This window comes from Brienomyrus brachyistius, chromosome 6, assembly GCF_023856365.1.
Source record: "Brienomyrus brachyistius isolate T26 chromosome 6, BBRACH_0.4, whole genome shotgun sequence".
In the NCBI taxonomy this organism is placed as follows: domain Eukaryota; kingdom Metazoa; phylum Chordata; class Actinopteri; order Osteoglossiformes; family Mormyridae; genus Brienomyrus; species Brienomyrus brachyistius.
Window position 1 is genome coordinate 12,477,784 of NC_064538.1, and position 16,708 is coordinate 12,494,491.

The 16,708-nt window shown below is 39.1% G+C and overlaps 1 protein-coding gene across 2 annotated transcripts in view; it reads left to right on the forward strand.

Annotated features, from left to right (window-relative positions):
- mecp2 (methyl CpG binding protein 2) overlaps positions 1–16,708 on the forward strand; it is a 39,167-nt gene that overhangs the window by 5,111 nt on the left and 17,348 nt on the right. For both annotated transcript variants that reach the window (XM_049017394.1, XM_049017395.1), the window contains exon 2: positions 13,808–14,167. In XM_049017394.1, the coding sequence (XP_048873351.1) occupies positions 13,808–14,167 (360 nt within the window). The remainder of the gene's footprint in view (positions 1–13,807; positions 14,168–16,708) is intronic.

Below are 16,708 nucleotides of genomic sequence, written 5' to 3' on the forward strand. Positions count from 1 at the left end.
GTCTGACGATGAAAGTTTTTTTATTATTATTAAAAGATCTTTAAATTTATCTAGATAATAGTTACACGTCAGTGCTTTATCACTCCTTGGCATAATAACAAAACTAATTCATTTGGCTTGTTTTTGTGCTGGGACTGGGTAATGATCTTGAGTGGCAACAGTCAATATATTTCAAAGACCTGTTGCTGGGTTTTAAAGAGTCATCTTTAAAAATTCACAGTAGTCATGAATGGCTTTTGACAATGTTGGAGTAGCTTCATATAGTAGTTTACTTTTGTGAAGCTCTTTCTGATTTTTATTTGTAATGTTAACTTCCTTTTTTATAACATCTGAATGAATGCTTTTGTGACAATTGTCATGGCTGGGCCTGTATAATACCTAAATAAAAATTCATTCTTGCTCTCAGAGTGACCTGACTTGACCTGTTTCAAACCATCAGGTTTATTACAGGTTTATTTTTGTAGTACCAGTGTTCTTTTAATAAACAATCAGGTCTGAAATGCATTTTTTTAAATTAATTGTAGTGATTTCCCATCTGTTTCATTAAAATGTTAACCTGATGGTAGATTGCAGCACAATAATTTATTTAGTATTAGTTTTTTTTCCCCAAAGTGATGTGTAAGTTGCTGCACACATTTTGTACATCCAAACTGTTTAAAAATTTTGAGGTTGCTATATAATGTTGTGCATGGTTTTTCAGACCATGAGTACACATTACCTGCAAATCATTGGTAAAATGTTGTTATTAATTGATATGTTTTTTTCTGGACTATGAAATTTATGAAATGCTGCTGTATTGTGAAGTTCAGATTCTTTGCTCTTGCCCAGCTCCTAACACACCTCCACCAGGTATTTGGTGTTCCTATTTGTTTGTTTGGTTCAGGTGTGCTGGGAGAGTGTAAAAATGTGGACTGCTGGAGGCCTCCGCAGACTGGGTTGAAAAACAGTGTTGTACACTCTTTTTAAGGATTTAAAGCGTGGGATGGGGCAGCGTGTGGCTCAGTGGGCTAAGCCTGTGTCCTTGTAATCAGAAGGTCCTGGGTTCGAACCCAGCCTCAGCACGTCTGCGGGTCCTTGAGCAAGAACCTTAACCCCCCAGCTCCCTGGGCGCCACTACGGGTGGCAGCCCTTCGCGGTCAACTTACTCCGTAAAGATAATTTCCCTACAGGGGATCAATAAAGTATCAATTATTTCCGTGAAAGTCTTATTTCCAGAGTAACACAATTAAATCTAGTTGAGTCTTGATGCTTGTATTGTTCTATTTTATGTATGGCTAAGCAATATGGGTAAGCTTTCACAGAACTTGCACCACTATACTTAAAATATTTATTCCTAGTGATTTTTAATGTTGAGGACCTTCACATCAGTGCATTGGTTATGCATAATTTCTACTTTTTAACACATAGATACAGACAGTACTGAATTACGACTCACTTCTGTTCTGAAAGACAGATTGTACGTCAAAATTGACATATGTCGCATTAGAGCAATCGCACTGACTTGTGAGAATTAAACTGAGAGATGCACGTGAGGTTGGGATGATCAGTACAGTACTTTTCTGCGGCACCTATCATATGGCACGCTGCATGCAGTAGGTAGAATAGTATTGCTAGTTGTACAACCTCCCATAGTTTTACATAAATTGTTCAGCTTGTCTGTCATCTTTATTTATTTGCTTACTTGCTGGCTTATTAATAAATTAATAAACCTGTATGTGTGTATCATTGTAAGTCGCACAGGTTGTGAGTCAGGGACCATCTGTAGGAGGTAATAAGAGCAATCCTGCTTTGCTCTTCATTTTTTGTACCTTTAAAGTACGATAAATAAATTGTATTATTTATGGCAGTATGTGAAGCTTTTACACACATGCCAAATTATGACTTGTATGAATTATTTTGTATATTGATTTATTAATATTATGTATTTAATTTTTAGTTTTGCATTTCAGGTGACGCACCAAACATTTTAAAGCTATCTGGCCTTTTGCCTTCTCTACTTGATATTTATTCCTTTTTTATCACCATATTGCCAGCATAACATGTTTATTATGAAGATACTCGCCAGGCATATATGGCACTGCACTTCACACTCTACAGGTTATGTCCTGCAGGGCAGAAGTTGCTGATGCCCAGTGGAGCAGCATTGCTTCTCTTTCTGTTGACTGCTGCCAACCAGCAGGTGCCTTATGAGTTTGTAGAAAGCACTTGTGCAGTGACCAGCTGAGAGATACTGGCAGGGTGAACTACCCATCCCCTGTATAATGATGACAGGTTAGGTGAAAACGTCTGGCTAACGGAGCACATGCGAGGCGTCTGGCCTGTAGAAGTCACCCTTTATTGAGGTTGACACTTGGCACTCATTTTGGTGTGTACTGTGTAAGCCGCCCTTTATTAGCGGATTCTTTCATTGCACGTTTAGGCCTTTAAAGGTAAAAGATAAATTTACCATATATGCTTAGATGCATGGGAGAATAGTGCCTATGAATTAAACCACATCCTTTCCACGAAATAATCCGGGTTGTAAAGCTTTCTGCTGTGTAAAGGGTTTTCTTTTTTCTTTTTTTGATGTTCTTTTTGTGCAGGCCTGTATAGTGGTATATAGAGGTTTTTCGTAACCACATTTTAGTTCATATGTGCTTAGTGCTTTGTGTAGATGGCATACAAGGCAATGCAGAGGCATAGAAGACCACTAAATACAGTTTTGTTAACTTATATTGTGTTCTTATTTCTGTAACTCAAGGGAATGCAATTAATTGAATCCAAATTCATTAATTACATCACATTTACAAATGACTTGACATGAGAACTTTCCTGCATTGGTTGTCTGTTAGTTGTTTTTCAGTAAAGGTTTGACAATAGTGGTCACAAATTGAATGCACTTGAATTCTCTGGTTTTCCATATGAATAAATTTTTTTTTTTTTTGTGAAAAATTTAATGTTTTCCTTCTCTTGCTGCTGCCGAGTTTTGTGCCATAATCTGCACTCTTTTCCAAAAATGTTAAGACAATTAGGACAGTATTTGCTGTTATGGAGGGGTACAAAGGGATCTATTCTCCTTGTGCAAATGTCACAAAATGTGGTTGAATAGTTGACCATAATAATTTAAATGACAATTTTGAAAATATGATGGATGAAAATTTGAAAACAGAAACATGTCGGCATTTTGCAAATTCTGGTATAATCACAAGCGAAATCTCTCTTGAATATGCAAGCAGATCAATTTGTTTTTGTACAACAAAGGTTAGTTCTCTCTTCCATGTGATTATGGACAGTGTAACAGTGGACTCTAAGCAAACAGGCTATGGTTAAACATAAGGAATAAAGCCAGTTTCAATTGACTTGCATTTGATTACGCTAAAGTGAACAATTATAATTTTGTTTATGTAATTCAGATGACGTTTAATTTGTAAAGTATGTTTTTTGTAATATTTCAAATTTTGTTGTTTATCACTAGGTTTGCTGGTAATACTGATTTGATGTTATATTCATGGTCCATATTATGTCATTATTCATAAACTTTTCTCAAATGACATTGTTTTAAAGTATAAATTTAGAATTTGACTTGTTACATTCTGTCATACTTGCTCACTTGAAGACGATTGTTAAAATTAATTTTATAATTCGCTATGAAATTATATTGCTGCTTCTTGCATTTTTATGATTTCCTTTTGGTTTTTATTGTGTTTTGTTAATTTTGGTGAAAAGTGAGCATTTGCTATAAACTTTCTATGAATGACTGACAAGTCTTTTTAAGGATGTCATTACAGACCTCTGGCAGTTTCCTAACAGAAACTGAATTGAAATGTTCAGTTATTTTTGCCATTAGCAATGGCATATTAGAGATACAAAGCGATGAATTAAAACAATGTTTATGAGAGCCGACTTGAATTTTTTTAAATAGATGTTTATGTACCTCATTCATTCTTCTGCGGAATCCTTTATAGTTTTGGTATATGCATAATGATTTGCTTTAGATACTCATTGCATTCTTTTTGTTTTAAAGAAATTCTAATTGATCATGAGAAAACAACAATACCATTGTGGTTGTAAATATTGTTTCCATTAACTTCCATGGAAATGTTGTGTTTTGTCATTAGGCATCCATGAATTCCTGTGTGTATGTGTGCTTGTGTAACTTTTGGTGAGGTTTACGACAGTTGAATCATTACCCAGTAAACCACCGTATATTTTATTAATCTCACGTTACCCCTACAGCTCCTAGGAAGGCAACCATGTTATCATGAGTAGTTGTGCTAGGCTAAATCACAGTATATTTAAACTATGGGGAAAGATTGCATCCATTAAAGATAAAAGAGGGGTCTTAAGCCCTTATCCCTAGACTGCTACAATTACACGTATCATTACCTGTTCTTTTATACCTGCACCTTTTCCAAAACTAATTGTATGAATTAGTCGATATTTCAGGATAAAGATTTACTGATGTATGTATTTGGGGGGAGGGGGGGGGAAATTAACTTAAACAGATTACAGTAATTATTAAGAGTGATGTTAAGCCAGTTGTGACCACTGGTGTCAGGCCTTCACTATCTGATGGGTGTGGTTTGTGTAAGCAGTTTTATTTGTTTTAGCCTTTTTTTCACTTAGGTTTTTTTTAAGCATTTTTACATTCTTAAAAAACATTCTTACCTTAATGGTTACAAGACCACTGATTTCTGCTGCCAGTCTAATGGTTAGTGAATGTCTGTGATCCATCCATGAAATGCAGATATTATGTTGTGCCATATGTCTCATATAAGATCAATTTAACTTGCACACGTAAGATGTCTTTCAAAGGATTTAAGGCCTCATAGGAACTGATTGTTGCATGACTAATATGGATATCATTATGAAAAATGATTCCCTGAATACTCCTACTTTAAAAAAAATGAATGATGAAGTGTTGCTTGTCAAATACATTTTTTTGTTTTTTGTTTCTAGAACAAATGCACAAGATTATAGTATAATATGGAAGGACGTCACTTTCAAGCTTGAAGGGAGAGCAGAATGCAAAAAATGATTTCTGATTTTATTGAGGCATTGATAAAGTGTTAAAATTAGTAAGAAGTATTAACCCTGGTTGCAAATTACTTGTGAATCAGCCCAACGAATACAGTGTATGTATGTTCTGTAAACGGTGATGGAGAGCCTTTTCAGAGCTTTTTAATGAACCAGATTTTAGTGATGTGCTAGAAATTTTCTCCGATAGTATGATCTACGTGATCCAGGTATACACAAGATCCTTAGGTGCTAACATTTTATTGTAAAATCATTAGCACTCCTTTGCTTTTACTTAATATGCTCATTGGCAGTATGTACAAAGGGCCTCTCAAGTGAGACCTGAATATACTAAGCACTTACCTTCTCTCAGTACTCACTCACCTCCTGTGACAAACCTTGATAAAATGAACTGCAGTCACCAGTTCCTGAACCAACAAATAAAAGCAATGATTTTAATTTGCTGTTCAATCCCGGACAAGTGGGAAGCCTCTTGTATTTTGAAAGTTTGGGGGTCTGGAAACTTAGGTTAAACAAATGGATATTGTTATACAGTATAGACTCCTGTTAAATTAGGTATTACAGTTCCACAGCAGTCAGTAGCAAATGTCTTATTGATCATCCATCCATCCATCCAAAAAATAATAATTGTGCTAAATGAAGATTTAAGTATTATGTCACGAAACTGGCTTTTGGTCCGCAACTGTGCTAGAGAGAGAGTATACTACACTGAAAGAATTATAGGTCACATACAGCCTAGTACAAGGCTCTTCAAATATGGCCCTCGATTCCAAATCCAAGCCTTGTTTTCAGTTGTTCCAGGTAGTCAGTTTTCTAATTATTGATTCTGATTGGCTGAAGGCTTCACACCTGGCTCACAGGTAAAGGAAAGCTGTAAAATCAGCAGTGCTCAGACCTTGATGACCATGATTTGAATAGCCCTGGCCTAGTGGTGGGAAAGCCATGAACTGCATTAGCTGCTGGGGTTGTATAGTGGTACCATTCAAATTTTCTAACGTAACAGGAGAACATTGTGGTTTACTTCCCTAACTATAAAAATAAAAGTGAGTGGAACATTAGCATAAATAACAAACTCTCTGAAATTTCCCGTTATTACGATTGGTGCAACAGTCAGTTTTATAAACCAATAGGACTAGGTCATCTGTACAAGGTGTCGTATAGAGCATAATGGACTAATTGGCGTGTTTTACTTACCTTGAAGATCCACCCGTATGTCCTGCATGAAAAACTTCTTTAACTGTTAAGCGCATTTTATTGTACAACCTTGTTCTGGTCAGTGTGACGTGTTGTAGTTATATTGTCTCCAGTCTGTGTGTTCTGTTCTGGTGCAGCCTAACTGCAAGGCCAGTAAATATAACTGCAGGTCTGTTGTGGTCCTCATTGTCCACATGTGAAGAATAATTTTAATTGGGCTTTTTTTTATCGCAGCCTTCCAGCATTTACGTACATTCGAGCAATGATAATTAGTGACCGTTATCTCTAGCATTTTTTCCCCTTTGGGCAGCGTGGTGGCTAATTGGTTAGGTTGATTGGTGTCTATTAAATTGCCCACCTTCTTAGGTTGCTTAAAGTGCTTAAAAGTTGCACCATGTTGTTTTTTTTTCTTTCTCTTTTCATTTTCTCCTTTTATTCAGGAATCACAAGCATGAGCATCCAGCCTTTGATCAGACTAATTGATTTCATTTTGTTTTCCAGTCCTACAGTTCTTTTACCATAAATCATGGCAGGTAAGTATGTCTTGAAGGTGTTAGAAGACGCACATAATTTTATGGTTTATCATAAATGGTGAATGTAATATCTTAGTTATTAATGAATTAAATTTTACATTTAATTTAGTTTAACTTTTTTGACAAATGTTTTATTTTTGTAGATTAATATGAGTGAGCACTGTTGGTGTAAATCCAAGCGGACAGTCCTGCAATTAACAGCAAAAATCAATTTTATTTCTCCATATCTACCAGAACTTTTCAGCCTTTAGCCCATTATTCATAACTGCTTGTCCAGTTAGCGATTGGAGACAGTCCCAGCACACACCAGTGTGACACAGGCGGTTAGTCACCTCTTCATCTGAATGGCACGTCTGTGGAAACCATGCAAATACAGAGAAAGCAAATTTGCCTGCTTGGTCTTGGCGCTGGATTTTAGTCCTGTGTGCTCATTTTGAGATTTGCTGCGACGAAGGCGGCAGTGCATCTAAACGTATGGTGTCTGAAAAAGACGGAAGGAAGTGACATAAGCAGCCATAACTGATTTTGCCTTCAGGCCACAGCAGTAACAGGCTGACTCGTGCATTAAAACATTCACTACAGATATCTTATGGTTGTCATGTAATTGTTCGTTAGTATCATTTTAGCTTTTAATATTTGTTTATCCATGAATTTAAATGTGGTGGTTATTTCCACTGGCATGGATTTTTAACTAGTCAAATTTGGAATCAGCATGACACTTGCTGGTGAACGTGCATATAAAGTACAACATGTATGTAACGAGGCCTGTGTGGTATTACAACACAAAATAGTTTTTAGACATGAATTGCCAGTGCGGTTTCTTTTTTGTGTACAATAACAGATCTTGTTCCATTTCCTAGCATGTTATTATAGGCTTGAATTAAAATGAGTGAAGTGGCTTCAAATAACTGGTAGTAATGTCTGCATGCTAGCGTGTCCTATATTGGCCGTTGACTTCCCTTCTCCCCCCCACAAGAAAACTGCTGTCTTCCTGCATTAGAGGATGTGCGAGAATCAGTATTGCACTTTGCAGCGAGACAAATGGTAGTGTGTGCAGCGCATGTTATATTGGATTAATCAGGCTGAGCTGTCAGTCATGTGCTAATTTATGGACAATCCATAAAAAGTTACACTACCGCTGTCAGTTAATCCTTAAATCAAAATGTGCCTGCAAATTTATAAGAAATGTAATTGCATATATTCACTTGCTGAATCCAGTCCATTAATGTTATAAAACCACATTTGCATGGAAAGAAATACCCTGTTCCTTGAATAATTCCTAATTACTGTCCATAAGGCTGATAATTAGCTTACCTTGTAGCACTACAGCCGTGTTTAATTTTGGGTTTACATGGAGTTAATATTTTTAAATGGAAAATGAAATATGTGTAAAGTCGGTTTAAAGAACATTTTTAAAAAGGCAGCAGAGAGACTTTAAAGCTTTGCTGTAACAATTTTTTTCTGAACATGATTTCAATTGGAAGTTTAGGCTTTAGTGTGAAAAATTCATTTGTGTTCTCAGAAAAGGACAGTTACCAATTCTTCTAATTCTCAAAATAACGTGAACCACCATTAAAGTTTGCTAAACAGTATAAAGATATTTTAGTGTATAGGGTGCTTTTGTTTATTGCGTTGATTACAGTCTGTTTTGTGTTTTAAGGAAACATTTATTTTGGGCTTAAATGTAATTCTGACCTTTTAGGGAGGGCATTAAGACTTTTGCGTCCTTAGAATATAATGCTCACCTTTCTTTTAATGTTCCAGTTGGCCAGTTAATTTGATAAATTTTTTTGAACTGCTGGCCATGAACTCAAAGTAGTTAGGAGTCCTGAATGCCCTGCTCTGTGTCACTGTGACGTGCTTCTATGAAGGCTGGTCGGAAAAACCTTGTAGGCAAGTTTAATGCTTTTCCTGAGCTCAGTTTTTGTTTCGGTATAAGAAGGTGCCCTTTGATCTACTCTTTCAGAATATTTTAATATAATTTATAGTTCTAGTCTGAGCACAGTCTTTAACCCTGTGCATGAGTACATATTTATGTGAATTTATGTGAGAAGCTTGTTTTTAAACAGTATAGCATATTACTTTCTGATTTGCTTGCAAGCCGTGTAGTATTCTGCTTTGATTAGCAAAGTCTGTTTTCGTTCTTGTGGAAAGTGGCAGGGCTGTGTTCTTGCTCTGAGGGTTTTTAATCAGCTGCTCAGTGTCAGAATATGTAGCTGACCTCGCTTGCCTGATCATATGATCAGCTGGGCTACAGCGAGAGCTGGTTCCTGTTATGGGGCTCCTCTGCTGTGACTCACCTGCTTCCATACTGCTGTGCTGCACCCTGTTTTGTGCAGCAGATCAGTGGTATTAATAGTGTGCCGTATTGTGCTCAGCTGTCGCGAAAGTGAGCAGACTGGCTTCTGGAGTCTGAACAGCAGGCACACTAGCTATCAGTGAGTGCAGGGCAGAAAGGCAGCTGAGGCGAGGCATAGTAATAACTGTATCTCAGTGCCACCTCTGATTATACTGTGAACTTCCCACAAATTCACCAGATCATACTATATTTGCAACTATATTTGCACAACGAGAGAAGGAGAAGGTATGATGTGAAAAAGAAAAGAATTTGTCCTTATGGATGTTAAAGTAGTTGTTTACACAAGTTTATTTATTCCAACGCAAGAAGGTCTCCAAAAGTCTCCAGGTTACTGAGTCGGGGCTTTGTCAAGAGTTGTTATGGGAGAATAAATCACGAACCAAGAAACATATCTGAAAGTTTGGCCTACTTTCAGTCAATTGTATTTTTCGAGACCAGTGTAACATTGACAACAGCGTGATTTGAGCTAATGGGTGTGAAAAGATGCAGCTTTCACCCTCCCCCCATGATTATACGATGACTTCTTCCAGACCCCACTGATGACAGATGAGGTTAGATAGATGAAATGAGATGGAAAAAGTCAAGGTGTAGGCGTCTTTCAGCCTTTTTTGGTAGCATAGTGTAAAGGCGGCATATACTTCAAATGATATCCATATGAAATGAAATTGTTCTGACAAATGTGTTCAATCTGTTACATACTTAGAATGAACAAGGTGGTGTCTTTCTATATCATGCCACAACACTACTGGGTGGAGAATGTTTTCAAGTCAGCAGACCCTACAGAGCGTAAACCTATAGTAATGACTGCGAGTTATTTTAATAAAGGGGATGACAGTTCTTTTAAAATGGAAGTTACTGTCGTTATTAACAGCCACTACTGGTCTAATATTAGCAGCTTATCAGTCATCCTACTCAGCACTATTAGGCTTTCTGACAATGAGCAGAAACCCCAGTGGCAAGACTACAGTGAGAAGGCAATGTTGTACTCTTATGCAAAGTTCATATGGATTTTTGGATCTGTAAAGCAACACAGTTTCAGTATATTAATGTTCAGCGTGAGTCAAGAATGACAAAGTAGAAAATGGCAACCAGATTCTTTAGCTGGTACTCATTCATTGAACTTCATTAAAAAAAGTTTAAAGTAAAAGGAAAAATCCATAACTTCCTTCGGTTAAAATGATTTTACGTACAGGGTAGGCCAAAAGTGCGTGCGTATAGTTTTCATTTTACAAAGTAGTTTTTATTTGCGAAGTAAAGTTTTTATTTTACAGTATTGATTGGGTCATGTTTAGTCTTTTATGTCCAGAGCATCCAAAGAATCAGGTCCAGATATTTTCTGGAGTTGCCCTTTTCATATGTAGCACGCAATTGGAGATTGTCCTCGTCAGACGTATTAACAGCCTACTAGAGAGACTCTGGTTGGTTTAGATGAGCTGTGGTGCTTTAGTAGAGCATGCAAGAGGCAGGACAAGACATTAGTACACAGTGTTTTGTTTACAGCACTTTGGTCCTTACTGTCAGATATTCCTGAGTCTCGTCCTTTCTCCACTTAGCCATGTCCATTGGGGTGTTTGTCTAAATGACCTTTCTTCACCATCTCCTCTCTGTACTTTGTTTTATTCCATTTTCACACCAGTTGCGTAATATAAGCGTCATCAACATGCCACTTGCTGAAAGCGAATTCTCCAGACATTTTCCTGAGCCATTCACACATGGGGGTCAATCAGAAATTACCTGGACTAGCTAGCAGGGCAAAGTCGTTTTAATGTCCGGTACGACTAATTCAGTCCAGTGCGTTCACACATACTGCCCCTCTGGATAATTTAGGGTGGCAGTGCATGTCTGAAAGGGCTTTTGTTGCCTTGTGACCTGTGCTTCCTGGGGTAGGCTCCTGACGTTTTACTGAAAGTGGATGCGTAGATAGTGAGTAAAAACAACTTTTTTTTTTTTTTCTTTCTTTTGTTCAATCTGCAGTAACAAATTGGCCTAGCCTCTATGATGGACGTATTTCATGCTCTCTGGGAAAGCGTTTTTAACGTTTCATGTTCGACAACAGCACAACTGCTATTGTGGTCGATCCTGAGATTTCTGTGTTTTATACATGAGACGCCTCAAAAATGATTTTGTGAAAACATAGTATTGTAACAAGTTGACTAGAGACACGAACTTATGTTCGTATATGTATTAAATGACAAAAACGTTATTCTTCCTTAGCTAGTTAATTTTATCCAACTTGCAAGACGGTCTAAAATCTACACCATAGATACACAAACCATGGGCGAGTAGCTAAGACATGTCACATGGTAAATGTATTACTGACTGAAAAATAAATGAATGTTATTGATATTCCAGCACGCCGTCGCCTTTTCTTGACTATCTGAATAGGAACCATTTCATGATTTTTTTTGTGATCCAAGGTTTATAGTGGAAACAATTTCGTGGGAATGATTTTTACTGGAAAAATTTCGATGTAAATCATTCTGGTCCCAAACTTTCACAGGTTGTGATATAGTTGAAGCAGTGTTAGTATCCATGGTTATGAATCTGTCAGTTTAGCAGTTCATTGTAAACTGCATTAATGCATCATGAAATACTACATTTTAACAATATACGTTAAATTCATTGGGCTGCAATAATTTGTGTCAGTCTATATCGTATGAATAAGGTGACATGGAATGTTTTAATCACTAAGAATAAATCATCAATGTTAACCTAAGATTGTAGGCTAGTAAAAGGAAAAATGCGGTCTTACTTGACCGTTGCTATTTAGTTATTTATAAAAGAATCCAACAGTGTACCAAGGGATTTCTATGGCCTAGTTTTGAACGCCAAAGCTGTTACAGTACATAGGTGTCCATTGTGCCGAATGAGCTTTGGTTTCCTTATTAAGTTATATTCCTTCTGTATATTAAAACTTCTTTTCGTAAAGACAGATACAATATCATACGCGTTTCACAGAAACATACCATAGTGCTTTTTTTTTCTTTAGCTGGAGAGGTCTTTTATGGGGCAGCCAAAGCTGAGGCAGCGTCCGCACTTATTTTAACAGCCAGAAAAGTTGTAATTTTACACAGGATTTGTAGGATGTCTTTGTGAATGGCTTTTAGAAGCCACAAGCACTGCTGCAGACGCCTGTTACTGTTTTCAGTGGTCAAACTCCTGTTTTTATTAAAACACTGATATAAGCTTCCTTGAGCTCTCCATCATTACTGCTGACGAAACGAGCCTTTAGTCCTGCATTATGGTGCAGATTTGCAGCTTTGTTTTGGTGGCTGGCTTTCAGTTGTTAATTGGCTTAATTTATTATGCTCATTTGGGGGCACATCAACATGGGAAAATGCATAAAATCACTTTTGTTAAACGAAAGCTGACACTGCTGAGAAGTTGCCTCATTTTATTAGTTATGTAAGGAATGTGAGTTTTTTTAACTACAGAGAGGGTCATGTTGGACATTTGTCACTGGGGGGATGCACTGCTATTGCTGTGCACCTTGCAGTTCTTCCATGTAATATTTTACATTTAAGCATCCCCCCCACATTTAATCCAGTTTTATATTTGTTGGGAAAAAATCTGTTTTGTTGAAGCCTGCCTGATAAACTACATTGCAGATTTACGGCTTGTGCATGTTTGGATTATGTGGGTGTACCTAAATGATGGCATGAAAAGGTGTAGATGTGAAGGACACGTGGGTCCTCACTGTCTTACCCCTCAAATATATCTAGGGTTGCACAAATATTGGACGGAATACGCAGTGTAATATGTGAAATTTTTGCAGTAAATATTGTCATATTTCTAAAACAAAAAAAAGCTGAAAATAAGTTGGTGTTGCTGCAACTTGTGCCAAGAGACACAATGCAGTTTGCTCAATATCATCTCTGTGGAATCCAGAATATTTTCGTACAGCAGAGGACTAATGTCTTTCAGTGACCAGTTCGCTTTTCTCCTCCTGGCTTCATTTTTTTGTAAAATTTCTCACAAATGCACTACACTGTCTAAGAGTGAGTCCAACAGCAAGGACGAGAATGATTGTGATTGGCTCAGAGAGCACACGCAGAGTTCATGGAAAGGTAGTGGCCGTAAAATGCACTTATTTTGTTTTAACATATTCGAGATGGTCTTGAAAAGGAACATCATTACAATTGCAACGCTTGCTAAGTTTTGTTTCGTATGACAGAGTAAAAGTGATTTGGTGAAACTTGAACTCAACCAAGTAGAGTATCACTATTATTGTAATGTTGAGGGTTGCATGTGCATAACATTTACATCTCACATTGTGCAGGCTTAACAAACCTGCAAAGTCCCTTAAGAATTTTGTTTTCTAGATATAGGTTAGTCATGTTAGTGTCTGCTTGATTAGACACGGAACAAATATGGTGCATCTAAAGTAAGATGTGAGTGATATTTCTCACACAGTGTATGTGGACCAATCATTTTTGAGACAAAATATCTTTGGTCACCCACAGATGTCCCTTCTCAGCATAACCGTCCTTTCAGAACTACTAGTCAGACAGGCGTTGAGTTTCTTTCAGCTGAGTCAAAAAATGTGCATGTGAAAAGTAAGTCTGCATCTGCACAATAGTTTCTTTGCCTCATCTCATTTATCACAGGATGTGTTTAGGTGCATGCTAGGCTCGTCAGTAATATTTGAGCAGTCTATTGTTTCTTATGCGTGTCGTGACACTGATCCCTCATTCACCCCCTGCAGCGAGGAGAAGAGTGAGGAGCACGACCAGCAGGCCTCAAAGGACAAGACGTTCAAGCCGAAGAAGGTGAAGCGGGATCGACGGGATGAAGAGCTGGAGGAGCCCACGGTGTCCAGCCAGCCTCCCGCACCAGGGGAGCAGCAACAGGACCAGAAGCCGGCAGCGGAGTCCGGGCAGGCGCCATCTCCCCATGCCGAGGAGGTCAACCCCGAAGCCTCAGGCTCTCCTAAGCAACGGCGTTCGATAATCCGTGACCGAGGGCCGCTGTATGATGACCCCTCGCTGCCGCCGGGCTGGACACGGAGGCTGAAGCAGAGAAAGTCTGGTCGTTCGGCTGGGAAGTACGATGTCTACCTGATAAAGTAAGTGGCGTCCAGCTACACGGAGCCCAGTATACCCATTAAGTGGGGTTCCTTGCCCACAGCCTTTTGCTTTATAGAAGGTGGTCTTGCTTTGTCCTGCTTTTCTTCCTATCTAGTCACAACGACTTGTTGAGCTGCTGCATTTTAGAGAGGTTTGGGTAAAACTTGTTGGTTAGCTCCCAACTTTTATACCATAGCTATGCAAATTTGTCATTATGAAAAAATTTTAATGTATTGACCCTTTTACATAAAATCTGAAGCGTGTTTGCAAAGAGAATCGTGTACTGCAGTGTGTCATAAATTCCAGTGATTCTGTCACTCATCTCAGAACTAATTCTCCCCCTAGCGGGTAAAATGAAAGTAGTGAACATAAATGTTTTTTCCCCCAAGTGGTGCAACTTCACATACTTCAGACGCATTCTTGGAATTTCCAGCCCTTCGTTCAGCTGCACCATTTAATTAACTGAAGAGGGAGTTTTTGATGAATGGTTTCCATTGACATTCTTTCCTTTCAAAATCTGTAGGAAGTTGGAGAGGTGTATGAGAACACAGGGCTCTCCAGATGTTAGCAGAGGTGCGCTGAAATGCAGTGTTTCTTTTGAGCTGTTCCTGTCCCAAACAGAAGTTTCTGACGTTAGTCTAGGAGAAGATGGGACCTGAGAATCCATGGAAGGGGAGAGGGGGTTTGCTGCACTGTGGTAGTCTGGCTCATACTGTGAGGTATGCATCAGCCAAGCTTCCCCCAGAGGGCACACGTGAAGGTGTAATTACAGAATGATGTTGGGTCTGACATTGAAGTGTCTCGTGTGGTACTGGTGCATTTTTGGTTCATACTTTAATCCTGGAGCTGACTCCTTTTCTGTGTTCCTGGTGAGTGCGTCCTTTTCCGAGACCCTTAGTAAGTGGGGGATTTGGCTGGCTTTGTGAGCAGGGTAGCATCAGGACTGCTGTGTGAGATCTTCGTGTCTGCATGTGGAGTTCATTCATGCGAAAGCCCACCTAATGGCAGATTGAGACGCAGTTCTTACTCATCCTCTTTAGTGGAGGTTTAGGCTGACTAGTACCAGCAGGCCCGTAAGCCACTACGAGATCCTTTCAGGCGCTGCTCTCAGGGCCGTCTCATCTGTAGAATTTCAATGCAGAGTTTTGTATAGTGCAGCTTAAGAAGCTTCAGCTTATTGGCAGGAGTCGCTCTCTGCCCGAGGTCAGCCGTCTGAAACGTGCGCAGGCTGTTTCAGGCAGCCGCCATCGCAGGTCCACTTCCTATCAGCTGTCGATCGAGCGTTTCCGCAGTGAACCTTGGCTGGCCAGCAGCTCTCCTGCTCCTTTATGACTCAGGCTTGGGTGGTGAAGCACCCGGCGGCGGAGGCGCGCTGGCGAAAGCAGGAGTGTGATTCCGGGAAGTGCCGCGTCAGAGCCATGTGTTCTGTCGTCGGCGAGCCGCGCAGGCCTGACAGCTTTTCTGTCAGACACATCCCGCCGTGGCTCATCCACAGAGCGTCTGTGTTAGGCACCTCCTCTGCCCCCCTGACTGCTATGCACTCTCATTGTACAAATAAGGGCCGGCACAGCTACTGGCTGCTCTTAGCAGGCCCTGCCGCCTGCACACAGTCGTTTTAGCTCTCAAGTGAGGGCTGACTCCAGCTCAGTGTGAGCCGGCCTCTTTTCACAGGGTTTATCTGTGACCCGTCGTGATCCGAGTGATCATACTTTGGCTTTTTGATTACAGTTTTTGCACAGAGACGACACATGCACTGCTGTTCTGCTGAAGCCTTTTAGGCAGATTTAGCTCTTTGGAGGGAGAAAATAAAGAACAGCAAAAATCCGAATGTATCATATATGGTGCCAAAACTGTTTGGTCTGTTTACTTTCCTTCTAAAGGAAATGCATTTACATTTTTATTCAGCAGAAGCTCCAAAATGAAGTGCATTGTGCAGTGAGGATTACACGGCAGTGCTTCTGTTGTGCAAAAATACGAATCCACGATATCAACATGGAGTTTTGTTAATTTCAGGCTACCAGATTGCTCCCGGAATCAAGGTTGTAAAGTTTGGTATACTAATAATTTTAAGACCTTTTATCACCCCTTAAGAGTCAATCGGAAGTAGAGCTGTATGGGATCTCATCGCGATATAGGTGTGATCGTACACATGGCACATGTGCAGCAGTCACCACGGCTTTAGATGACAGGCGTATTGTGGCACCCAGAAGTTGGTAATCTGTATAAATTTGGTGCATCCATATGTTTGGTTAGTGGAGCACACTATTAATCTGCTTACCAAATTAAGTAAACAAATCTCCATATAGTACCGAAAAACTGGCATCCGGAAAAATGTTCACACCCGCCATTTTGAGCCCTGGGGTGAGTTTCCCGAAGCCTGCTTGGTGCTACATCGACACATACCGTTACAAAGGTTTCAGGAGACCTGCCAATGGTGATTAATGCATAATCCATTTAATCTCGATGTGATATTGTGCAGCCATAATAGTTAGTGATGTATTTATTTGCATTTTAATTGCAATACTATGAAATTTGTACTA